This window comes from Bos grunniens, chromosome 11 (assembly GCF_055505025.1).
Source record: "Bos grunniens cultivar Pamir isolate PY7600 chromosome 11, Bosgru_T2T1.0, whole genome shotgun sequence".
Taxonomy (NCBI): domain Eukaryota; kingdom Metazoa; phylum Chordata; class Mammalia; order Artiodactyla; family Bovidae; genus Bos; species Bos grunniens.
The window spans coordinates 76,935,999-76,962,066 of NC_141175.1; the positions used below are offsets into that span (position 1 = coordinate 76,935,999).

The 26,068-nt window shown below is 39.6% G+C and overlaps 1 protein-coding gene across 5 annotated transcripts in view; it reads right to left on the bottom strand.

Annotated features, from left to right (window-relative positions):
• Positions 1-709: 709 nt before the first annotated feature.
• PPP1R21 (protein phosphatase 1 regulatory subunit 21) overlaps positions 710-26,068 on the bottom strand; it is a 79,380-nt gene continuing 54,021 nt past the window's right edge. For all 5 annotated transcript variants that reach the window (XR_015136975.1, XM_086326978.1, XM_086326981.1 and 2 more), the window contains 8 exons: positions 25,650-25,802; positions 22,908-23,000; positions 16,080-16,322; positions 13,825-13,857; positions 12,561-12,677; positions 10,248-10,346; positions 9,093-9,221; positions 710-6,665 (listed from right to left, as the gene is read on the bottom strand). Coding sequence is in view for 4 of the 5 variants with exons in the window: in XM_086326978.1 (XP_086183104.1) it covers positions 6,636-6,665; positions 9,093-9,221; positions 10,248-10,346; positions 12,561-12,677; positions 13,825-13,857; positions 16,080-16,322; positions 22,908-23,000; positions 25,650-25,802 (897 nt within the window). In the remaining variant the exon portion in view is untranslated. The remainder of the gene's footprint in view (positions 6,666-9,092; positions 9,222-10,247; positions 10,347-12,560; positions 12,678-13,824; positions 13,858-16,079; positions 16,323-22,907; positions 23,001-25,649; positions 25,803-26,068) is intronic.

A 26,068-nucleotide genomic window follows, 5' to 3' on the forward strand; every position in this document is an offset into this window, starting at 1 on the left:
GCCTAAACCTACAAGCCAGACAATAATAGCCTTCAGCATGTTTCCACCCAGGAGTCAATTCTTCTGATCCTCTCTTTACAAAAACAGTTATTCTAATCCTGCTCTATGACCTTTTCTTTCAAAGATTTGGAAGAAATGTAATGGGTTTTCCTGCTCTAATGCACTGATTGCCAGTTAGTTTCCTATTTTGGAGCTAATTACCAAACTGCTTAAAAATGTATAGCACAGTCAAAAGTTACTGACAAGCTTTCCATTTATCACCACAGTGTCTGAGAAAGTGGCCCTTAGCTGAGAACAGAAGCTTCTCTTCTGTCCCAAGACAGCCTATTCCTTGTCAGTGTGGCCCTGCCAGATGGTTTCTTAGCCTTCATCAACCAAGTTGCTATCTCCAGCCTTTTAAGAGCTGGGAACAACTTCCAGGGTCAATGCTGCATAGAACAAAACTATAAACTGCTCATTCTTCTGTCTGAGGGTTTTTATGATGAAGAAAGCTTTAATTCATGATCATCTGGAGAGAGCCTTTTGCTCCAACATTGTTGGTGGCTTTCTCAGCTAATTGGTTCCTCATTTTGTTTTTTTCTCTCACATTTTTGTTTGGAAATAGTGCAGATGAATTTTTGTTTTGTTTTAGTGGCTAATGAACTTGGAAAATGGTTGTGTTGCTAAAAAGTATCTGTTAGCATAAGTGATGGAGTTAAGTCTTCCCAAAAGCAGTGGAGAATCCAGTTTTATTTATCAGCTTTGAAAAGTGAACAGTATTGCTTATAACAAGCATAGTAGGGGGTGGTATGTTAAATGACCTAACAAAATACATGCTATTTATCACAGTTGCTCAAGCTGAACCTGGAGCGTCTTCTCCCTTCACCCAGGCCTGCTATAGAACAGAATGTGAACAGTGCCCCCTGGAGTTGTGCAGCCAGCAAACCTACACCCCCCTCCCTGCTACTTTATATTAAAGAGCCTCTTTTTCTCATTTGGAATTTCTTATAATCCCAATTTTTACTGAAAACATGTATCATATATATGCATGAAAAAAGAACAGGAATAAACAAAAATATTAATAGCTGAATCTCCAAAAAGATGTGTATTCAACACTTTTCCTCATTTTCCAAATTTTCCACAATAAGCATATAGTATCTAATGAAGAAAAAGTCAGAAATATTGTTTCAGTAAGTTCTGAAAATTCCATCATCTCCAGGAAGCAATGAATGATTAAAGTCCTTTTTATTTGCTCCTATGTGAACTTCAGTCAACTGAGTCCCTATCTGTGCCTGGACTGAGAATTCTCTCTCATCTTTCACTTTCCATGTTTTAAGAGGCCTAGACAGAACAGATGATTCTTTGAGAGGGCACAGCAATGGCAAGTAGAGACAAAAGACGCTCACTGGAAAGGCTTGTGGAGAGAGTTATTTTAAGAGGAGACACAATGCCCAGGATGATAAGGGAGGAAGATCCCAAGAGAGCAGCAGTACCGCTGGCCTAGAGATCAACCAGGATAGCCTGGCACAGATCAAAGGACTCTCGGAGCGATTTCTTCCTTTCCTTCCTTTTTCTGGCTGCACCACATGGCTTGTGGGATCTTAGTTCTCAGAACAGGGATCAAACCCAGAACCCCAGCATTGAGAGCACTGAGTTCTAACCCTTGGACAGCCAGGGAATTCCCTAGGAGAGACTTCTTGAAGAAGATAAATTTAGCTAAACACCCAGTTGAATCTGATCACACTGAGATGAGAATTATGCACCTGGGCACCTGGGAAAGAATTTAGGAATAAATTAGTGATAAGCACCATGGAAGACAGATATAGTTATTAACTCCAGGGAAAACAAAAAAAGTTGTACAAGAAAGGAAAAGGCATCACAGTACATTACATGACTCAGTTACCAACAGCATTTAAATGATCATATTAAAATATACATGGAGCATCGATCTAATCAAAATGTTGATATAACTAGTCTGAAAGAGACAACACGAAAACAGAAAGCGTGTATATGTATGTGAACAGTAGGGAAAGGGAGGCAGATGAAACAGAGACAAATCCTCATCTTCTAACTGGGAAATCAACTGACAATGCCTAACAGGAAAAGTGAAAGTAGCATGTCATTTGGAAATAGGGAGCTGGATCTAGACAGTGAGTGAAAGTGCTTTTCTCTGGGGAGCATGAAATGAGGGTGAAAATCAGGAGACTGTCTCTTTTGCCTTGTTTTCTCTTTGTAATAAGTACTATTTTTAAATATTTATTTGGCTGTGCCAGGTCTTAGTTTCAGCATGCAGGATCTTTAGCTGTGGCACTCAGACTCTTGGCTGCAACATGTGGGATCTAGTTCCTGACCAGGGATCAAACTGGGGTCCCTGCATTGGGAGCAAAGAGTCTTGGACCACCAGAGACATTCCTGTAATAAGTACAGCTTGACGCAAATCGAGTTTATAATTTTGGTAAAAATACAGACATTTAATCAAGGAAGCAGCACCTCTATGTTTTCTCTCTCACTTGCTGCCTTGTCTGAGACAAGCCCAGGGCAAGACAGGACATATGGCAGTTTGTAATTGTGCGTTTACAGGATCACTGTTGCTTCACTAGCAGACTGTAAGCTCTTAAGGGCACCCAGCAGACTGCCTTGCTTATCACAGTCTCATCTGCACCAAGCACTCAGCAGGCACTGGGTGAGGCAGATTAAGAAGTTAGCACTCTCATCTTTATAAAAGATACGCATGACTCAAGTGTTCACAGGGGAAAGGGTCCAATGTCTGGGACTTGCCTTAAAATACTCCCAGAAAAGAAGCCATGTGGAAAAAAAGATGAAACAAGATTAACAAAATGTTTGTAAGAAGTGATGGAGACACAAGAGTTCATACTAATCTCTAGTTTTGTGGTTACTAAATTCCTTTAAAAAAAAATAACAACAAAGTTTGTACAGAAAGTGGATTATAAGGGGCAGACTCATGGCATAAATTTATTAAATTCAGAATTTGGTAGCTGGGAAGGTTTATGTAACGAGGAATATGTAAATAAAAATAGGGGTCAGAGAAGAAAAAAAAATGGTATCAAAGGCAAACCTTGTACCCAGCCCATTAGCTCAAGAAGCTAAATAAATGCTGAAAGAAGGGGTAGGAATACTTACTGAAGACATGGAAAGGGAAAGTTGCATTAAGTACAGGAGTTACTGAGAAATTTAGTATTTTATCCTCCAAATATATAGTACTTGTAGGAAGAGAACTGAATGTCCTCAGTTCAAAAGGCTCATACTACAGTAGTGAATAAGCCAGGCTCTGGAATCAGACAAGCCTGGATCTGAATCCCAGCCCCACATGGACTAGCTGTGTGATATGGACAAACTGCTTACCCTCTCTAAGCCTTAGTTTTCTAACTGTAAAACAGGGACAGTATTAGCACCAATGAGATACAGTTACGGGAAGTTTAAAAGAAATAAGTCTTTACCATGCCTGACTTAAATAAATGGTTACCCAGTGGTGGTCATTATATACTTTGCCAAGAGACTGCCTAAAGAACAAAGATCTTAGCAATTAAGTTAAAAAGGGACAATTTTACCAGGAAACCAACTGCACCCTCTACAGTCCTGCCCTGTTCCTCAGATCTAGGAAACCTCCCAGAGGCACTGACCCCTACACAAAGGTCAAGCCTTCCACAGGGACTGCCAGCAGGTCTGTGGGACCAGGCACCATGCTGGGTGATAGGGACCGCTGGTCTGGGAGCTCTGGCAGCTCTCAGTTGGGGAGAGATACAAGTCCCGGCCACCAAAGCAAAGAAGGACAACCCAAGATTCACATTTTCTCTATGAGAAAAGCAGGCCCATCTCTCAGGAGAAGTGACACTCTTCCTGACCCAGAGGTCTGAGGATTTTCATAAAGGTAGATAGAGACTTGGAGAAGGGAATGGCAACCCACTCCAGTACTCTTGCCTGGAAAATCCCATGGACAGAGGAGACTGGTAGGCTACAGTCCATGGGGTCTCAAAGAGTCCGACACAACTGAGCGACTTTACTTTCACTGCTGCTGCTGCTGCTGCTGCTAAGTCGCTTTAGTCATGTCCGACTCTGTGCGACCCCACAGACGGCAGCCCACCAGGCTCCCCTGTCCCTGGGATTCTCCAGGCAAGAACACTGGAGGGGTTGCCATTTCCTTCTACAGAGACTATAGCAAGGGGGCAGGGGCAGGGGCAGGTGGAGGGGGGAGCGCTTGGAAGAGAATAAGGAAAAAGTGAGTGACAGTTAGTATACATGTCTCACATGTACACACTACAGCCAGAGCGCAATGAGGGGCCACTGTGAAGGCTTTCTTTCCATCCAGGAGATGGGCTCTGCAGAAATGTGCTAAGTGGAGAGAGAGATGTCTGGAGAACAGGAAGACGAGTGAGTCATCCAGGCAGCAGGGAGCCAGGGCTCAATTTAAGGCATCAGATAAGAAGTTAGAGCCGAGATATGTGAAAAGGCAGGAAGGTTCAGCAAGACAAGGTAAAAAACGAGATACGTGAGGTGAGGAGGAAGTCAAGGTGACTCCCAGATGTTCAGCTTAACTCATAGCCAGGTAGAAGCAAGATGCTAACTCCCTCGATCTTCCCTTGCACTCAGGTGCATTCAGGTCAGAATCCCTGGCTTCCCCTTTGACTGACTCTTCTTTCTCTCACACTCCACGTTCCTGCCCAGGCAGCATTCTTTTGACAAACATTCACTGAATGCCAGGCAGTGTTTTAGGTACAGGGAAGACAACAGTGAGCAAACCAGACCAAAAACCTGCCCTTATGAAACTGTATCCTCTAAAGGGGAGAAACAGGCAATAAACAAGATTAATAAGCAAAACATATTGTACGTTAGATTATGTATGGTAAGTATTAGGAGTAAAAGCAGAGAAAAGTAACAGAACTATAAAGAGTAATAGAAGTATAGAGAGGAAAGAGTTGGGATTTCAGCAATTCCTATCTACTCTCTTCAAAACAAATCCAGAAATATAGCCTTCACACAACTTCCACTGCCATCAGCATGGTCCAGGCCACCATCATCTCTCAACAGCCTCCTGCTACTGAATAGCCTCCTAACTCTTCTGTTTACTTCCATCCTTGCTCCCCTACAATCGATTTTCAGCCAAGCAACCCATGATTCCATTAAAGCATAAGCCAGATGACATCACTCCTTAGTTCCAAACCCTCCAAAGGAGGAAGAGAAATGGACGAGAAATTCAGAACGCAGGGTCACAGAACACTGAGGGTCTAGCAGGGGTTGGAAACTCTAGGTTTACGGTGGAGCTAAGCAACATGGTGCTTGGGGGCTTAGGCGCAGCTACAGTGAACACTGCTGGTTCAGGTGACAGAGAATGAAAATGAACAGATCACACAAAACAGAAAGGGCCAAGGGGCTAGGGGAAATGGGACCGAGCTGGACTCACCCAGAGATCCCTGAGGCAGGATTCAAATACTTCCATTACTGTGAAGACTGGGCACAACGGCCAGTCTGTCTCTACAGCAGGCAGCCAAGAACAGGGGGCCAAGGAGTTGGCCTTTGTGCTGAGCACAGAGGGAAGCGGTGCTGAGCACTGAGGTGAAACAGAGTGCATTCTGGAGGGTGACTAGCAACTGCCCAGTGAAGAGGCTCAAAGGAGATGAAGCTGCAGGCAGGGAGGTGGGAAAGGAGAGGCTTCAGTCTGGGGATGTAGACATGGAGTGAAATGGGCATGTGTAGGAGACTCGGAGGAAAAGAGAAACTAAAGACTTGGGGAGGGAGGTGCTGGGAGAGACACCTCTGAAATGTACACTGAAATGACACAATGTTTATGAAATAAACCAATAGGAGCCTGAAAGGGCTTAGCAACCTTGCCTGAAGTATAGTTACAAGTACCTTGAGAGGTACTCAAAGCCTTAATAAAGGATTAACTGTACAATTATTCCAATTTGAAGGATTAGAAAGATTATATCTAAATCAACTGGGATTTGGTAATTCTGTGAAGCCTACTTTAGTACGTTTCAGTTTCCTTCATCAGATTCTCAGAAGACTGAAAGTTTGATATATGTATGAATTTATTGACATCAATTTCCTTAAGCTATTATTCCAACACAGAGAAGGTACTGAAGAGCCGAAGACAATGATAATAAACCACAAGATCTGGAGTTTTCAAGGCCCAGTCCCTCCAGAACAGAGAAAGAGAGACAGAGAGAATGAATAAGTCTTCAAAAGGAATTGGAGACTGTTTTCAATTATAGTGAGAAGTAATGACAGTTTGACAATGTAAGCATTTTATCCAGAAACATATATCTATTCCATAGATACCAAATTGATTACCATATCATAGAGTTTGAAAATATACAAAATATTTGTTGTTCTTACATACTGAAATTAAAACCTAATTTTAAAAAGTGCACAGTAAAAACAGCATAAGGAAACCTACAATATCCACGATATGTGTATTGTTTTCCATTTTACTGTCAACATCAAATTCTGTATTTGCCTTACTGATTACAAATATATTTTAAATATTTCAAGGCCATTTACAACACTGACTACTTCACTAGGCCCAACAACACTCCAGCTTCCTGAAGGCGGCCAGCACTGGACGTGGAGGGTCGGCCCCGCAGCTCCGCTCAGCAGTAGCAGCTCTGGAAAGAAGTCGCCAACCCGCTATCCGTAAACTATCGACTCTTGTTCTTTTTAGAATTTCCCTGTGCAAAGAAAAATATCAACAATAAGAATGCCAACTTCTAGAAAAATCATCCACACAGTTTAGAGACCAAGCTGTCTGGAAGCCATAGTTCACTGTGGACAACTTTAGCTTCCAAGAAGGAGAAGAGCTGATAACCTTCCATCGCTAACTTTTATTTAGGAATCACAGAGCAGTTTGTTACTTTTCACTCTCCCCACTTTTCTCCATCTACCTTATTTCCCTGGTGTCTGAGCACAGGTAATAAAGAAAAGAAAGCATATCTTGGATTTATCAAATCTCATATATTCATTTTGTTTCAAAGACAAGGTACTTTATGATTTCATAAAGCTGAATAAAATATTTTAGCCTAAACTTGTTCCTTTGCTGTTAAAATGAACACCTTTTAAAAGGTCTTAATAAGAACTTATTTTTAATATGTGCCAACTAACATCTCAGTGGCAAAGATAATCTCAGGATAAAAGGAAGCTCAGATACCAGCTGAGAGCAACTTGGAAAATGTCTTAACTTAATTCCCGATTCCCTCATATACAGAGATTTGGACTTTCCAGTTTTATGTAACTTTTCTTTTTTCTGGAGAAGTTCACTTTTAGGGAAAGCATTCTAATTTAATTCCTGCATTTAACTATTGCATATAAATGTGGGAAATGGTTACAAAACACAGACATTCAGAGCAAGATAACAGCAAACAAATGGCTTCAGGATGTTTACTTGGTATCCAATGGAGACCACGTCAACTCAGCTGTCTGATGCTATAGCAATTTAAATGACTAATAAATGGGGGGTGGTGTGGGGGGGACAAAATATAGGGACCACAGAAAGATCAAAGAAAGGTTAACAACAGAAACTAGAAAGTAAAGAAGGATCGCTAACTCTATGCTTTATTAATCACAGATATTCTAAGGACTAGATTAAAAATTTCCAAGAGGGCTTAAAAATTTCCTCACTTCCAAAGTGACTGCAATACAATTAATTACCTTTGGGACAATGAGCTTTGCTAGCTCACCAAGCTCCTCTGTCATTGGAATTCTCCAGACAAGAATACTGGAGTGGGTTGCCATTCACTTCTCCAGGGGATCTTCCAGACCCAGGGATCGAACCCAGGTCTCCTGATTGCCACCAGGGAAGCGCCTATCCCCAACATTAACCCTCCTCAATTCAGAACCAAATGCCCTCTGCAGCTCTGAGGTCTGAAAACTTTCCCTATAATGACTGCTACTTTTCTTCAAATGTTAGGTGCTAGAAGCAGGCTTTCTCCTGCTACTCCCACTAACGCATGTGCTTTCTACATGAGTCAGCTATTGCCCTGATGGAATACCAAGAGGCCAAAAGGGTTAAGGAGGCATTCTTCAAAAGGACCAATACCCTACCCTCTACCTACAAGCCCAAGTTTCCCCAAGCACCAGTAACCAGAGAACCCTAATCAGCACCACATAGGCCAGTCACAACCATCACAAAATGTCCCAGAAAAGCATCACATTCTCCGAAGCAGCCAGAGGCCAATCAATACCACCAAACTACACTGAGAAACAAAATTCTGTAAGGCAAATTCTAGTGCATTAACATGATACACTTCCAAGGAGACATCAACTGAGCGGGATGCAGCTCTGCACCACCACTGGCAGATGCGAAAATGAAGCTATGGTCTGTTCATCTCTATGTCCTTCCCAGGGCCAGCACGCAACAGGAACTCAGCACATGCCTGCAAGATCAGTGAGGGGCAGCGTGGACTGTAAAGAGCACAGGCTGGACACAGCAGATCCAAGCTGCTGGTGGCAGGGTGTTGTCTGAGTTATCAAAATATGCCAAGCATCTGAGATCATGCATGAAACCAGCTCTCTGGCCTCTTGAAGCCTACCTCTCATGGTAAGAGTGTGTGTGTGTGTGTGTGTATAATGATACAACAAAGATACATGATACATGGATATGCCCTTCAACACAAAAACACTACCCATATCTACTGACCCCAGCCTGGACAAGCAGAGGCTTTATTGGAAATGAAATTTAAGAAGTCTTTGGAATTAAAAGGACAAAATAGCCCTTGGTTATATGGATATGTTATGAGAATAAATTTGCTAAGAAGGTTACTTTTCAATGAGACCGTTTTAGATTCATATAAATAAAAGAGTAATCCCCATCATAAACCCTCTTAAGAGTGCTCCTAACTAACACAACAGTAGCAGAATTGCCCCAAATACCAAAAAGCAAGCAACACAGAGTTAGGACCTGGAGGTCAGACCTTCTCTCAACTTGTAACTCAATCAAACAATCTTCATTTTACTTTCGGATAAGAGGACAAGTGAAATGATTTATAAACACTTCAAATCTCTTAATCCTTTGCTCCTGAAACACTCAACAATGAAGTACCTTACATGAAACACATTAAATATTAACTATTACTCCTCAGAGAGGCCCGTCCCTCCCCTACCTTACTGGACATCTTTAGTGTGTCAATCTCCTCTCTTTGTTTAGATAGCGTCTCGTTCATGCTGCACAGGTGGTCGCTCATCATACTTAACTGATCCTCGTAACTCCTCTTGGTAGTTGTCAGCTCATCCTGAATGGCCAGGGAAAAAAGAAAAGAGAAAGCAAAACTCCACCAGTTATACCACTTGAAAGTTCTTTTAATTTAAGAAAAAAAAAAATGTTGGAAAAGCAACCTATCAAGATGACCTATCTGATCAATTAAGAAGCAGGTTAAGCCACAGGTCTAACAAGAGAACAAGTACAAATGGGGAAGAAGTTTTTCTCAACCTTCAAAATGGGTTCTGAATTTCTTTGCAGAAATGAGTTTCCTTCTATGCCAGGTATAAAAGTGTAACAACAACAACAAAAAAAAAACAAGAGGGCTTCATGCTCTTTCCCTCAGGTTTTCCTGAGCCTCTGGTGAGGCGGAGAAGGTGGTCTCTAGCACATTCCCACCATCCCACACTCGATGGGGATCCCACAGCCCTCTGGGCATGACTCTCCCTAGAAAAAGCACCTTCCTCTCTCCTCTCATCTCTCAGGCTCTCTTTGGCCTTTTAACATCTAATCTTGTGATTCTAGAAAATCTATATATGAATCTGAAACCAGAAGGAAGTGTGTATTGCTGTTAATGAGTTATTTCTTTGCCTGTAGCATGTTTATATTTACTAAAGGCTTCTGGAAACAAGGCTTTAAAACAAAGCAGTGAGTAAGAAGGAATATTATGAAGCCCTATCTTTCAGTTTATGTCAGTTTTATGAATCAATAAAGAGAAGGAATTGAGTCATATGAAGAAAATAAACTTCCGGCCAGCCATGACAGGGATTATCAACTGGGAGGAAGAGAAAAAGGAAGGACTATGGATAAATAAGTATTATTTAAAGAAATGCTGACTACAAAACTATTTATAATTAAAATCAAACTAGAGAAACAAATAATACAACCACTTCTTGCCTGCCATAAATGAGCTGTAACTTGAAAATGAGCTAGAAATAAAATGGTAAGAAAAGTATTATATCTAGAGGTCAAATGTCACCATTTTAGAAGGGAAATGCTGATTTTTCAGCCTAAGAACTTTCAATGAAAAAACACACTGAGTAGGTAACGTGAAACTCACCTGAAGTCGGCTAATGCTCTGACTGGCTACTTTCATCTCTTCTGTCAGTGCCTCTTTAGACTTTTCAGCCAAGGCCAGCCTTTTAGAGAGTGCTCGGCACTGCGAAATCAGAAAACACACCATAATCTCAGGAAGCATTTCCCCAGACCGAATTTACTTCAGGGAAGGTAACTAGAAAACAATCCCCAGGACCACACTTCCTCCCTTCATCCCACAAACATCTGCTGAATCTCCATCCATAGGCCCTCTGCCACACCCTGGAGCACACGTAAGAAATGTGAGTGGGCCTCACTCACGTCAGTTTAATGAGGGAAAAACATCTACTAACCCAAGTTCATCAGTATTTCTTTCCAAACTCTAGCCTGATGACCACAGGTTACAAAAAGTATAAGAAGTTTTCTACATTTACCCAAGATTCATGTTCACTGGATGAGAAAGGAAGTGGTTATTTCAAAAGCGATCAATGGCGTCAAGCAGTATGAATTCTAAGATACTTTTCTTCTTGTGTTTTAAGCCCTTTATTGGAGACCATATCATAGGAACAAAAAGATCTTTACAGCCTCACTCTGTCGATGAGGGGAAAAAAAAGTGAGAGCAGTTTAAAGACCCCAGTTGGCTTTTATTTTTTGGGGGGCGCGGGGGCGGGGGGGGCGGTCTACTAAACCGAGGCTATCTGGAGACAGTACATGAAGAAGAAAAAAGAAAAATTCTATTTCATGCTATTGTTAAAAGAAGGCGTGCCATTAAAAGGATCACTAAATTTTCTGATAAACCACGAGGTTGACACGGAGAATCTGTTGAGACACATTTGAATGCTGTGTCAACATCAAATGCTCAGACTGACCATTCCAGTAAAGTCATATTGAGGGTCACCACTTCCTGTTTACAGACAAGGAAAAACTAGAACAATTTTAAAATTCCTGTATCACAATTGTGCTAAAAGAATTTACTAAGATAAGCAAATCTCTTGGAAATCCTCAGAAATTCCCCAGTTACTTATTTCATTCCTCATAAGAGAATTTCAGGCAAGTTCAGCCAACCAAATCAACCACTCTCTATTAATTACACATTTATGTGCTCAGCCATTGAACCAGAGAAAGAGGGAGAGAGCTCTGCAAAACACAGGCCCTTGTGAGGAGGACAATCAACTCTGGGAGAGTAACTCAGAAGGTAGTTAGGGATCCAAAGCAGGACAAGATGATGTTCTGTGCCACATGGTTCAAACAGTAGGGTACTACAGCATCCAACTTGCTGTCCTCATTTTTCTACAATCCAACAGTTATCACTACTGATCATCTTCTCAAACAGGTATGCAACACTAAGCTATGCATATCATTTATTTCAGCAAGAAGAGAGAAGCAAAGCCTCTCTTAACTTCTAGCACCTGGCTTCCTATCAACCTCCCTGTCTCTGCAGAACAGGAGAAAATCACAAAGTCACATTCTAGTAAAGGGTTTGATCTTTCCTTTGTCAATTTCCTTAACAGTTTAAAGGATTATACATCTCTGTCTGACATCTACAACTAACCTTTTAAGAAAAAGTTTCTAATCAGAGACCTTACATGTATCCTTATATGTTGAGCAATTTCCATTCTATTTATAATTTGTTTCTCACTTCTTGGTATCTGTAATTTCTTCTTTCATTTTCTCCTCTTCATCAAGGAATTTGTATAATTTTATTATCTTGCATAACCTTTTTCTAATCCCCTTAAGAAAATGAATTATATGGTGATGGAAGAATAAAATGTAACAAAAAGCAACATTTTATATTTTTTAAAAGTTGAAAAAGGTTACATTTTGCATTTTATCATTTATAAAAACTCATTACCACAAGTTGTCATTTAGTAACTAAAGAGTATACTAAAGAGAAACAAAGACATACTTTGCTTTGAATTCCCCTAAACGAAAATTCCTTCACCTATGAATGTTACCAGCTTATAACTCTCTAAAACAAGGAATCTATAATAATAATGTTCAAAACATGTTATATAACCCTAAGAAAGTCTACCGATAAAGATTTTTGGTTGGTGTGTGGACCAACCTACATGAACTCTAACCAAATCCACACTGCAGACACACTGACTCTGATCTCTCTTTTGTGGTGAACAGCAGGAGGAAATGGCAACCCACTCCAGTGTTCTTGCCTGGAGAATCCCAGGGATGGGGGAGCCTGGTGGGCTGCCATCTCTGGGGTCGCACAGAGTCGGACACGACTGAAGCGACTTAGCAGCAGCAGCAGCAGGAGGCCAAGACAGTGACCTAATTGCTGAAGAGGTTAGGAAAATCCACCTGATCCGATTGACTCTCCACTCACCTCAGCATAAAAGTGCACTGACTTGCTGTCAGCTAGCTGCAGCTGAGACGTCAGTTCCACTATCCTTGTCATGTAGTGATTTCTGATTAAGTCTTCCCGAGACTCCACATCTGGAGCCTAAAGAGAGCACACGTAACTGAGTGAATAAATGCCAGTGGGATGAAGCCGTTCTGAGAGGGAAAAAAAAAAGATTACTATCACTTTAGCCAAATAAAAAGAAGACGACATTTCCTACATTTTCATTTGAAATTTGATGGGAAATCATAGTTTTCCCACCTTTTGGGAAAACTTTAAACAAGACAGAAGCTTTTATTCAGCTCCCTGCCCATCTCACAGTGAAGGTGTGGCTTCAAGAGAAGAAAGCAGAAGTGAAGTCTTGGGAGGCCCCCCAGCCATGAGGCCATGTCTCTCAGTTAGGTGCCACATATCTAACTTTCAAAATCTCTATCTGCCTGTCTCCTATGTCTTCCACTAACTAGAGAACAGGGAGAAGGGGAGCATTTATTGGCATTCCTAAAAATATGAACATTCTTTTCCCCCATATTATCTTAAGATAGCTCTAATGCTTCTAAACATACTAACGAATTAAACTATTTCTATAATGAACAATTTATGGCCCTTGTCCCAGACTAGTTTTCTAATTACACTAGCATTGGCACCTACTCAGTTGAGTTTAGAAATATATGCATAAGTTCAAGATTACCTGAAGTATAAGGCCAATAAGGAAACCAAAGAATCTACCAACCTACTTGAACTATGTTTGCCAGTTCACCATTCTGACTGTTAGGCTGAATGACTTCAGTGTTCTTTTAATGATTATTTGTAAGTTTACACTTGCAGTATTTCAAAACGAAAAGGTGCAAACCTATTTGACAGGCCAAATCTGACCTGGAGCCAGTCACTTGAGGGCTGGAAAGAACTACAAGCCCATTGATGGTCAAGCCCCTGAAAAGCCCTGCTCTGCCAGCTGGCCCACTGGAAGGTAATGGCTCGCAGCCTCCAGCCACATACCAGCAAGCTGATGGCCAAGCTCATGCCACACCCTGTCAAACTGCCAAGTCAAGTCATTCAAGAAGACAATTACAGAAACAGGCTGTGATTTGTTGGTGACAGTTAACACTGACCCAAGAGAAAAGCAACATGGATCCACATTGACTAGAATTGTCAGAAATGTATTAGATGAAGCTGACTTTTGCTGGACTTTGTCAACAAACATGTGGCCAGATATTTACTAACAAACAACTTGATGTTAAGCACATATTACCTCACTGTCAGATGTCCTGGTTAAAATTCCAATCTAGAACACAAGGGAGAAAAAGCTTTAGAACAGACTGTTTATACTTTAAACACAACAGCTTAAACCCTTGTAATATTTTTTTCTCTTCTCATTGTTCACATTGTTCACATTGTTTGAAAGCACACTAAGGAGAATTCCTTGGTGGGCCAGTGGTTAGGACTTGGTGTTTTCACTGCTGTGGGCCCAGTTTCAATCCCTGGTTGAGGAACTAACATCTCATAAGCCCTGTGGTGTTGCCAAAAAATAAAATGAAACAAGCAACATTGAAATAAATAAAACAAAAGCACACTAGCAGTGGAATTCTGGAAGATCACCCTCAAATCAATCATTTTTTGATACAAATCATCTTTCAACACAAGCTGGCCCTTCAGATATATAACCACATTCATGATTTCTGTCATACGGCAATAATGGATATGACCATCACTATCTCCTCTATCCAAACGCTGTTAGCCATTTTTACTGAAACCCAACAAATGGTCTGAGAAGAAAGACAGGGAGAACAGATTTTAACTCTGAGTCATTTCTACGCTTATTTCCAAAGCAGGCAAGAAGACCTAAAGATAGTTTCATGGTTTCATGGTGACCCTAATAACTAAACATTTTCTCACTGCTGTGGGCATTTTCTCATATGCTGCTGATAAAGAGTATAAACTAATACAGCCCTTTAGAAAATAATTTAGCAATAAAGATCATGAAAACATTCAGTCTGATCTGATCAATGAGACAGACTCTGAAGGGAAGTCCACAGATAAGTACTGGCAATGTTGCACTTCCCCAAACGGTACCTAAACTGATGCCAGAATTCTGTTCTGTTGGTGAAATGTCCTGCTAGGCAGCCACCCTCCCTGTCAGGGGCAGAGGGCAACACCTGCGGCTAGGATTCAACCTCGTCATCGGGCTTCTAGGATCCTCCAGTGAGCATACTGGCCGTTCAGCTCACTGCTCTGGGAAGTTTGGTGTGCTTTCCACTTTTCTAAGAATTTTAATTCTTTTTTCCTCTCCTATATTTTATGAAAATAGGTAAATACATAGTAAATTTGGGCAAAAAAGGATAATAAACACCTGTGCACCCACAATGTATTAATACATTTATACATTTATCGACGTATTATCAATACAATTATCAATACATTGATACATTTGATAATGAACAATGTTACATTTACTTTATTTACCTGTGTGTGTACATTTTCTGAAGTATCTGAAAGTAAGCTGCAAATATGATGATATCTTACTCTAAGTACTTTGGCATTTACCTCCAAAAAATAAAGATATTCTCCTAAATAATCAAAATATCATTATCACATCTAAGAAAACTAACAATAATTCCAGGTTTCTGACACTGTTAAGGTGCAGTGAGGTCTGTATACATCTTGAAAATAAAAGTTAACTTGTATATGTTACTATTAAGTATGCTCTGAATCAGACAGAAGGTAGATGTGAAAGGGACCATGACTTGCTCTTCAATAGCATCAGAAGCTATAAGGGGAATCGCAAGCCTTAGGACAGGGCCATCAGCAAGTACCACGGCTCCCCTCAAGTTTCTCAAGAAAAAATGCTTACAAAAATACATTTAATGAGTTCCTTCTAATTTGAGGGTCTTTTTTCCCTTCCTTTCCTGATTTCTCATTTTTCTAGATTTTTAGTTATTTGTTTACGGTGGGCAAAATACTATAATCAGAAATTTTTTCTCCATATAACTCTGAATTCTGTAATTCCAGTAGAGATGTTTCCTTACCTTCTAAATCACTGCAATTAAATATAAGAAATACAAAACTGCAAAATAACTTGTCACTATATTGCCTTAGGAAGTCTAACTGTATTAATATGTAAATCATAAAGCTTTATATTACCTAGGAATATACCATATTATTGGTTTTAAAACGTATTTATGGTCATTTCTATAAAAAGTTAGGCATTTACTCCTTTGTCAGAAACATAAGCCCCATATCACAAACATTTCAATGGAAAAACAGAATCATCGTAACTTGACTTAGTGTATCTTCACCAGAAACACAGCCCTTACCATGGGGAACTGTAGCAGGTAAAATCAAAGAGAATTGAATAAAGTTGTGTTTTGAAGGGAGCATCCTGCTCACCAACCTGAGTTTTCCAGAGCACATGGATTCCTGTTATAAATTCCTGTAATTTACATGGTAAACTCCGAACACTCAGGTGGATCCCCACTAGTTACCATTATAAAAAAAAAAGACACTTACCTCACTGGCGCTGTGGACGGGTTCTGGCACAGCCTTAGCGGACGCTTCTTCCTGGCCCGTAGCAGTCGCCACAGCAGCCTTTTCCTGGGCCACCCCTACCACCTGCCCACTACTTGTACTCTTCAGTTTATCTGCAATTCGCTGGTTTTCTTTCTCCAGCTTGATTTTAGCTAACTGTGCTTCCAACATCCAATGTTCCTTTTCCTGCTCCAGTTTAGAAATCTTCTCCAAACTCTGCTGAACCTTGAAAGCAACAGAGAATTCTGAACCTTAGAGGATGATGTGGACAAAAACTTAGTGGCCAAAAAAACACTTTATGAAATGCAAACCAAAACTACTTCACAGGTGTGAGAACAAAACCACTTGATACAGGAAAATTTTTATTTTTCAGTTTTAGAAGATGCAAAAGGCACAACCATAAATTGAGAAATTCAACAAGAATAAAATTTTTTAAAAATTTTATTCATCACAAGGTATAAATAAAGAGTAAAAAGAAGCATGTATCCAAAGGAGGACTAATATCCAGAAAATATAAAGAACTTCTGTAAATCAATGACAAAAAGACAGACAACCCAACAGAGAAACAGCAGAAAAAAAGACTTGAATATGCACTTGAATAATACCATAAACATAAAAAAGAAGGTATTCAATGTCACTATTTATCAAAGAAAAGCAATTTAAGACCACCCAAATGACTAAAATGAAAGACAGGAAATACAAAGACGGACATATTTATGGAGCAATTGGAACTATCACACAGTGCCAGGAGAGGTGGAATTCGGGATGAACACTTTGAAAACAGTTTGGCAGGATTTTTGAAAATTGAACTTATATCCTGTGCATCATGCTAAGTTGCCTCAGCTGTGTCCGACTCTTTTCAACCCTATGGACTGTAGACCACCAGGCTCCTCCATCCATGGGATTCTCCAGGCAAGAATACTGGAGTGGGTTGACATGCCCTCCTCTAGAGGATCTTCCTGACCCAGGCATCGAATCTGAGTCTCTTCTGTCTCCTGCAATGGCAGGTGGGTTCTTTACCAGTAGCACCATGTGGACTCAGCAATTCCACTTCTAAATATATGCCCAACAGAAAAATATGCATGTTTATCAAAAGACAGGTATATGATGCCCATAGCAGCCCTATGATAACTAAATACTTGAAAATACTCATAAGCTATTGTTGTTCAGTCACTCAGTCATGCTGCGACCCCATGGACTGCAGCATGCCAGGCTTCCTCGTCCATCACCATCTCCCAGAGCTTGCTCAAACTCATGTCCATTGAGTCAGTGATGCCATCCAACCATCTCATCCTCTGTTGTCCCCTTTTCCTCCTGCCTTCTATCTTTCCCAGCATTAGGGACTTAGTCTGCTCTTTGCATCAGGTAGCCAAAGTATTGGAGCTTCAGTTTCAATCAGTCCCTCCAATGAATATTCAGGACTGATTTCCTTTAGGATGGACTGGCTGGATCTCCTTACAGTCCAAGGGACTCTCAAGAGTCTCCCCTAACACCACAGTTCAAAAGCATCAATTCTTCGGCACTCAGCTTTCTTTATGGTCCAACTTTTACATCCATACATGACTACTGGAAAAACCAAAGCTTTGATGAGACAGACCTTTGTTGACAAAGAAATGTCTCTGCTTTTTAATATGCTGTCTAGGTTGGTCATACCTCTCTTTCCAAGGAGTAAGCATCTTTTAATTTCATGGCTGCAGTCACCATCTACAGTGATTTTGGAGCCCCCCAAAAAATAAAGTCTGACACTGTTTCCCCATCTATTTGCCACGAAGTGATGGGACCAGATGCCATGATCTTAGTTTTCTGAATGATGAGTTTTAAACCAACTTTTTCACTCTCCTCTTTCACTTTCATCAAGAGGCTCTTTAGTTCTTCGCCTTCTGCCGTAAGAGTGTTGTCATCTGCATATCTAAGGTTATTGATACTTCTCCCGGCAATCTTGATTCCAGCTTGTGCTACATCCAGCCCAGCATTTTTCATGATGTACTCTGCATAGAAGTTAAATAAGCAGGGTGACAATATACAATCTTGACACAGTCCTTTCCCAATTTGGTACTAGTCTGTTGTTCCATGTTCTAACTGCTGCTTCCTGTCCTGCATACAGGTTTCTCAGGAGGCAGGTAAGGTGGCTTCATATTCCTATCTCTTTAAATATTTTCCACAGTTTGCTGTGATCCACATTCAAAGGCTTTGGCATAGTCAATGAAGCAGAAGTAGATGCTTTTCTGGAATTCTCTTGCTTTTTCTATGACCTAATGTATGTTGGCAGTTTGATATCTGGTTCCTCTGCCTTTTCTAGAACCAACTTGAACATGTGGAAGTTCTCAGTTCACGTACCATTGAAGCCTGGCTTGGAGAATTTTGACCATTACTTTGCTAGCGTGTGAAATGAGTGCAATTGTACGGTAGTTTGAACATTCTCTGGCATTGTCTTTCTTTGGGACTGGAATAAAAACGGACCTTTTCCATAAGCTATAAGAATGGATAAATTATGTAATTCACACAGTAGAATACTCAACATGAATGAAAATGGACCAAACACAACAACATGTAACATGGATGGCATATCACATACATAATGTTGAACAAAAGAAGCCAGATCTGAAAGAGATGCAGCATAGTTCTCTTTTAATATAAAGTTCAGTATCATGTAACAAAACAAAGAATGCAGGATTATAGTTATCTTTGGAAAAGAGGAGAGCAGCAACTGGAGAGGGGCATGAGGGAGGTTTCTGGGGTCCCAGCAATATTTTTTTAAATACATTTCTTCATGTAAGATTATATCTTTTCCAAAACTTTCATCTAGCTACTGGTTAAAGTGTTTACTTGTGAAAATTCACTGGAATATATTAATAATTTATATACTTTTCTTTATGTTGTACTTAAATAAGGAGTTTTTAAAAAGCTAATTCTCAAGGCAAATGAAAGCTTGAGAATTAAATAAAAATAAAAGCGATCTTTCAGTGAATTCCAAATGCTTTACCAAATGATTGAGCAATTACCACGTAGCAGACACTGTTCATATATTTTCCTGCCAGTATCCCACGGAAGCCTCCTAACAGTCCTACAATTCTCACTTTTGAAAGAGGAGACCTGAAGTTCCAGGAGCTGAATCCTTGCTAAGCTAAAGGCTGAGCCAGGATTGGGGACCTCACATGTCTGGTTCATTTGTCTGATTCTTTTCACCATGTTACACTGCCTCCTACTGGCTCAATTCAATTAATCCTTATGAGACCCTACAAGGTAGATCAGATCAGATCAGATCAGTCCCTCAGTCGTGTCCGACTATTTGCGACCCCATGAATCAACCCCATGAATCGCAGCACGCCAGGCCTCCCTGTCCATCACCAACTCCCGGAGTTCACTCAGACTCACGTCCATCGAGTCAGTGATGCCATCCAGTCATCTCATCCTCTGTCGTCCCCTTCTCCTCTTGCCCCCAATCCCTCCCAGCATCAGAGTCTTTTCCAATGAGTCAATTCTTCGCATGAGGTGGCCAAAGTACTGGAGTTTCAGCTTTAGCATCATTCCTTCCAAAGAAATCCCAGGGCTGATCTCCTTCAGAATGGACTGGTTGGATCTCCTTGCAGTCTAAGGGACTCTCAAGAGTCTTCTCCAATACCACACTTCAAAAGCATCAATTCTTCGGCGCTCAGCCTTCTTCACAATCCAACTCTCACATCCATATATAACCACAGGAAAAACCATAGCCTTGACTAGACGAACCTTTGTTGGCAAAGGAATGTCTCTGCTTTTGAATATGCTATCTAGGTTGGTCATAACTTTCCTTCCAAGGAGTAAGCGTCTTTTAATTTCATGGCTGCAGTCACCATCCGCAGTGATTTTGGAGCCCAGAAAAATAAAGTCTGACACTGTTTCCACTGTTTCCCCATCTATTTCCCATGAAGTGATGGGACCGGATGCCATGATCTTCGTTTTCTGAATGTTGAGCTTTAAGCCAACTTTTTCACTCTCTACTTTCACTTTCATCAAGAGACTTTTTAGTTCCTCTTCACTTTCTGCCATGAGGGTGGTGTCATCTGCATATCTGAGATTATTGATATTTCTCCCAGCAATCTTGATTCCAGTTTGTGTTTCTTCCAGTCCAGCATTTCTCATGATGTACTCTGCATAGAAGTTAAATAAACAGGGTGACAATATACAGCCTTGACGTACTCCCTTTCCTATCTGGAACCAGCCTGTTGTTCCATGTCCAGTTCTAACTGTTGCTTCCTGACCTGCATACAAATTTCTCAAGAGGCAGATCAGGTGGTCTGGTATTCCCATCTCTTTCAGAATTTTCCACAGTTTATTGTGATCCACACAGTCAAAGGCTTTGGCATAGTCAATAAAGCAGAAATAGATGTTTTTCTGGAACTCTCTTGCTTTTTCCATGATCCAGCAGATGTTGGCAATTTGATCTCTGGTTCCTCTGCCTTTTCTAAAACCAGCTTGAACATCAGGAAGTTCATGGTTCACATATTGTTGAAGCCTGGCTTGGAGAATTTTAAGCGTTACCTTACTAGCGTGTGAGATGAGTGCAATTGTGTGGTAGTTTGAGCATTCTTTGGCATTGCCTTTCTTTGGGATTGGAATGAAAACTGATCTTTTCCAGTCCTGTGGCCACTGCTGAGTTTTCCAAATTTGCTGGCATATTGAGTGCAGCACTTTCACAGCATCATCTTTCAGGACCTGGAACAGCTCCACTGGAATTCCATCACCTCCACTAGCTTTGTTCGTAGTGATGCTTTCTAAGGCCCACTTGACTTCACGTTCCAGGATGTCTGGCTCTACGTCAGTGATCACACCATCGTGATTATCTGGGTCATGAAAATCTTTTTTGTACAGTTCTTCTGTGTATTCTTGCCACCTCTTCTTAATATCTTCTGCTTCTGTTAGGTCCATACCATTTCTGTCCTTTATCGAGCCCATCTTTGTATGAAATGTTCCTTTGGTATCTCTGGTTTTCTTGAAGAGATTCCCTAGTCTTTCCCATTCTGTTGCTTTCCTCTATTTCTTTGCATTGATCGCTGAAGAAGGCTTTCTTATCTCTTCTTGCTATTCTTTGGAACTCTGCATTCAGAACTCTGCATTCAGATGCTTGTATCTTTCCTTTTCTCCTCTGCTTTTCACTTCTCTTCTTTTCACAGCTATTTGTAAGGCCTCCCCAGACAGCCATTTGGCTTTTTTGCACTTCTTTTCCTCGGGGATGGTCTTGATCCCTGTCTCCTGTACAATGTCACAAACCTCATTCCATAGTTCATCAGGCACTCTATCTATCAGATCTAGGCCCTTAAATCTATTTCTCACTTCCACAGTATAATCATAAGGGATTTGATTTAGGTCATACCTGAATGGTCTAGTGGTTTTCCCTACTTTCTTCAATTTAAGTCTGAATTTGGCAATAAGGAGTTCATGGTCTGAGCCACAGTCAGCTCCTGGTCTTGTTTTTGCTGACTGTATAGAGCTTCTCCATCTTTGGCTGCAAAGAATATAATCAGTCTGATTTCGGTGTTGACCATCTGGTGATGTCCATGTATAGAGTCTTCTCTTGTGTTGTTCGAAGAGGGTGTTTATTATGACGAGTGCATTTTCTTGGCAAAACTCTATTAGTCTTTGCCCTGCTTCATTCTGTATTTCAAGGCCAAATTTGCCTGTTACCCCAGGTGTTTCTTGACTTCCTACTTTTGCATTCCAGTCCCCTATAATGAAAAGGACATCTTTTTTGGGTGTTAGTTCTAAAAGGTCTTGTAGGTCTTCATAGAACCGTTCAACTTCAGCTTCTTCAGCATTACTGGTTGGGGCATAGACTTGGATTACTGTGATATTGAATGGTTTGCCTTGGAAACGAACAGAGATCATTCTGTCGTTTTTGAGATTGCATCCAAGTACCGCATTTAGGACCCTTTTGTTCTCAATTTAGACAGGCAGGTGTGAGACTGGAGTTCTTATCAGATTAGCCTGCAGCTGGTCTGTGCCAGAGTGGGAAAAGCAATAGCTCTGATGTCAGACCATTCTGCCACTTATTAGTTATTAATCTTTTGGATAAAAACTTCTTAATTGCTTCAAGCCTTAACCTTCCTCACATAAAATAAGACAAAAATCCAAAATAAATTAAGATACTCCACATTTCACTGTCTCAGGAATTTTGTTTTTTAGGAATTATTATGTGGATTAAATTTTCAGTTTCAACATCCTCTCGGATTAATGTTGAAAAGATAAGTGATACATATCCAAAAATGAAAACAAGGTCAGCTTAGGCAAAACACTCTCACATAAATCTGTGCCCTCTTTAAAAGAAATATTTCTAAAACTAAAAGCAAGCCAGGTAAAGTAAATAAATTTAAAGTAAATAAACTGCTGGCAAATGCTAAACTGGTGTCAGATTGTACCAACTTCTGAAAAAACCAGTACTGCCTACCTCCACCTACCTCCAAATTCAACTGACCAATAGAGTACTGGAAATTTTTCATTCCTGCTCCTTTAAGAAATAAAAATAACTCACTGACTCTCTAGCCTTCTCCCCTTTTTGCCTTATTACTTCAGACATTTAAATCTAGCCTAAATTATTAATCAGCATGGCAAAAGTATGCTGATATTTCTTTATTGGCAATTTTAACACCAACTGAATCAAGATGACTTAGAGTATCAACAAGTGTTTTTCAATGAATTACGCTTATGGTACATGTTTTAATTTTAGATGTTTACTTACATAGCCTTTTAAATCTCTCAATGTATGTTAAAAACCTTCCACAGGGGATTTAACGTTCATCATCTTTAGCAAGCATCATGATTTTCCCAACGCCATACCTGTTGCGCAAGGCCTTCTCGACTTTCAGTAGAGCTGAGAAGGACCCGGCGGTTTGCCAGAGCTTCTTCATAAGGCACAGATTCCAAGAGGGGCTATGGAGAAAGCATCATAAGAATTAAAGAAAAAAGCTGCATGATTTCCCTGACCTTACAAATAAAAGTGCTAAATGAAGTTTAATAATAAAATTCAGGTGTGTGTCTATACAGACTAGTTCCTTTAATACATGTGAAAAAGAAACTTAAAAAAACAAAGAATGAAGGGGAACATGTCATACCAGTTATAAGCAACACTGTCTAAAATCATAGGACTTGCACCAAAATAGACAGATAAAAGAATGACACAGAAAATCTAGAAACAGATAAAAGCACATACAAAAATGTATTATGTGACAAATGTTGCATTTTTACATCAATTGAGAAAAGATAAACTGGATAAATCATGCAAGGACAACCAGCTAATAATTCAGAAAATTTAGACCCTGATTTCATACTGTACATCAAAATAAATAAATTCAAGATGGGTTGAAGATTTCAATCTAAAAAGTTTAGACCACAGAAATACTGGAAGAAAAAAACAGGTGCCCTGGAGTAGGAAATGACAACCCACCCCAGTATTCTAGCCTGGAAAATTCCATGGACAGAGAAGCCTGGCGGGCTACAGGGCACAGCGTCATAAAGAGCTGGACACGACTGAATCACTGAGCACACACACACGTGTGCATATAAAATATTCAAGAGTGATCAAAATGATTAATATAATTTATGTTTATGTCTAAAGAAAACTCTTTTGGTAATTATAAAATAAAAAATCTAAATATTAAAGAAAAAAAAAAAATACAGGTGAACACATCTATAATGTTGAAAAGTACCCTGACTTTCCAAGATTGCCCTGAGAATCATCACCATAAAGGAAAAAGAATGGCTTGATGATAAAAAAAATTGAAACTTCTAAACTTTGAAAAATTACTGCAGCAAACTGAGGGGAAAATATTTCCAACATAAACAAAGGACTAGAATCCTTAACACAAAGAGAGCTCTTTTCAAACCTAATTAGGAACATTTATTTAAAAATAGGTGAACAATTTAAGCAGGAATTGATAGAATAATATAAACAGTAATTTATGAAAGGACGTTCCATTTCAATAATAAGCAGAGAAATGCAAGTTAAAACAATAACAAGAAAGCTCTTATCTCTGAGATTGACAAATGAAATTTACGGGTTAGATTTATACCTCTATTGCTGGTAAATTATAAACAGGTAACCTTCTCGAAGTGTAGACAGGAAAAAAACATCAAAATGTGAAACATTTACACACTCTGAACAAACAATTCCATCTTTAGGAATTAATAATTAAAACATTTAGGTCACCTTATACGTTACTAGGAGTATACAACTGCCCTTAAAGGTAATCTGGCAGTAAATATTAAAATTTAAAATAGGCAAATCACATCATCAGAATGTTCCACCTCTCAGTATTCTACACATACGCCCAAGGAGGCTGTAAGTTATCCACTGAAGTATAATTCTAACAGTGAAAAACTGGAATCAATCTAAATGCCCTCCCAAAGGAGAATACCTAAATGAACCATGGAACGTTTACATTATAGAATTCCATGCTGTGTTTAAAATGAATATAGTAGCCATCATATGTATTGATATAGATCTCTAAAACTTACTTTAAATGAAGAAAGCTACACAATGAAACATGCATACAAGTTTTTTCTAAAAAAACAAATTTAGAAAAGTCTTTATATTATGTATAGTTCAAAATTTATACAGATGAGTATAAATATTCCAAAAGAGTCTGGAAAGTTACACATCAAACTGATAACTACAACTACCACTGAAAAGGAACTGGAATTAGGAATTGTAATTTACCTATAATGTTCTCATGTAATTTTATGCATTATGTGTAACTAAAAGTTAAAAAGAAATGAGAAGGTAAAAACAAATACACAAAGTTCCATGTGCAAGAATATGCCATGTAGTGTTGCATACAACAGTGAAAAATAGGAAGCAACCTAAAACTCCATGAGCAATGATGGCTTGGCTTAATTAAATTATTACACATTTACAGAGTGAAATACTATATATAAAATACTAGATGCATTAAAATGATAGCAATTTATAAGTATAGATACATATTTTTGATACATAAAAATATCCACAATGCATTAAAAGGAAAAAAAACAATTCTGAAACAGTGTATGTATCCAGAATTACTGCTTTTATAGTGTGTGTGCACATGCATGAATGTATATACTTTAAAATTTTAGGGAGCTAGAGATATACTGTAACAAAGTTAACAGTAGCTACCTTTGGATGGTGAAATTTGATGTACCATAATTTTCTTCTTGTACAGAAATATTTCTTCTGATTTCTTTTTGTAATGATCATGTATTTGCATTATATTGAGAAAAAATTATAAATGTACTTCAATTTTTTTGTTTTTTCTACAAACTTAAGATTTCCTGAAGTTTGACGCTTATTGGCTGCCTGGCTGTCTCACCCTAAACTCTGTCAGGCGCTGGAAACGGAAATCTAACACAGCCTAAGAGGTGAGGTTTGGGTCTCCGTCATATCCTACTTTCCAAAGTCCTCCCACCCTTGTAACACCCACCAAGCACCTGCTCCTCAAAATTGAATAAAGCATAAATATCAACTGTGGGGAAACTACTTCCATTCTCTGGAATTATTTCAGATTTTCCCTCTGATTCAAATGTTAACAGGAGCTCACAAACCTTTCTCAAAGCCTTCATATAGGCAGCAGCTTTTTTCTTATACTGCAGCATGCATTCGGCTGAAAGAGGACTGATGAATCCACTCCCTGTCTTGGGCCCATAGCTCAGGGAAGCAACGAAGTAGTCCACGTTGTTGCTGAAGAAAGATGCAATCTAAACCAAGCGTGACAAGAAGATCGATTTTGTTTTCCAATAATATATTTAAAATATATATCTAACAGTTTTCAGAGTAAAGTTAAGGATACTGAGAATGCAAATGAAAGTTCAACACATGCTCAAAAGCCCACATTTACTTATTTGAAAAGAATACTTAGGCAATGATTTATAATAAACACAACATCAGTTTAAATTTTCAGTCCAGACTGGTGACGTGTGTATTCTACTGTTTCTGAAAACCAAGGCTGATTCTGATTTATTCT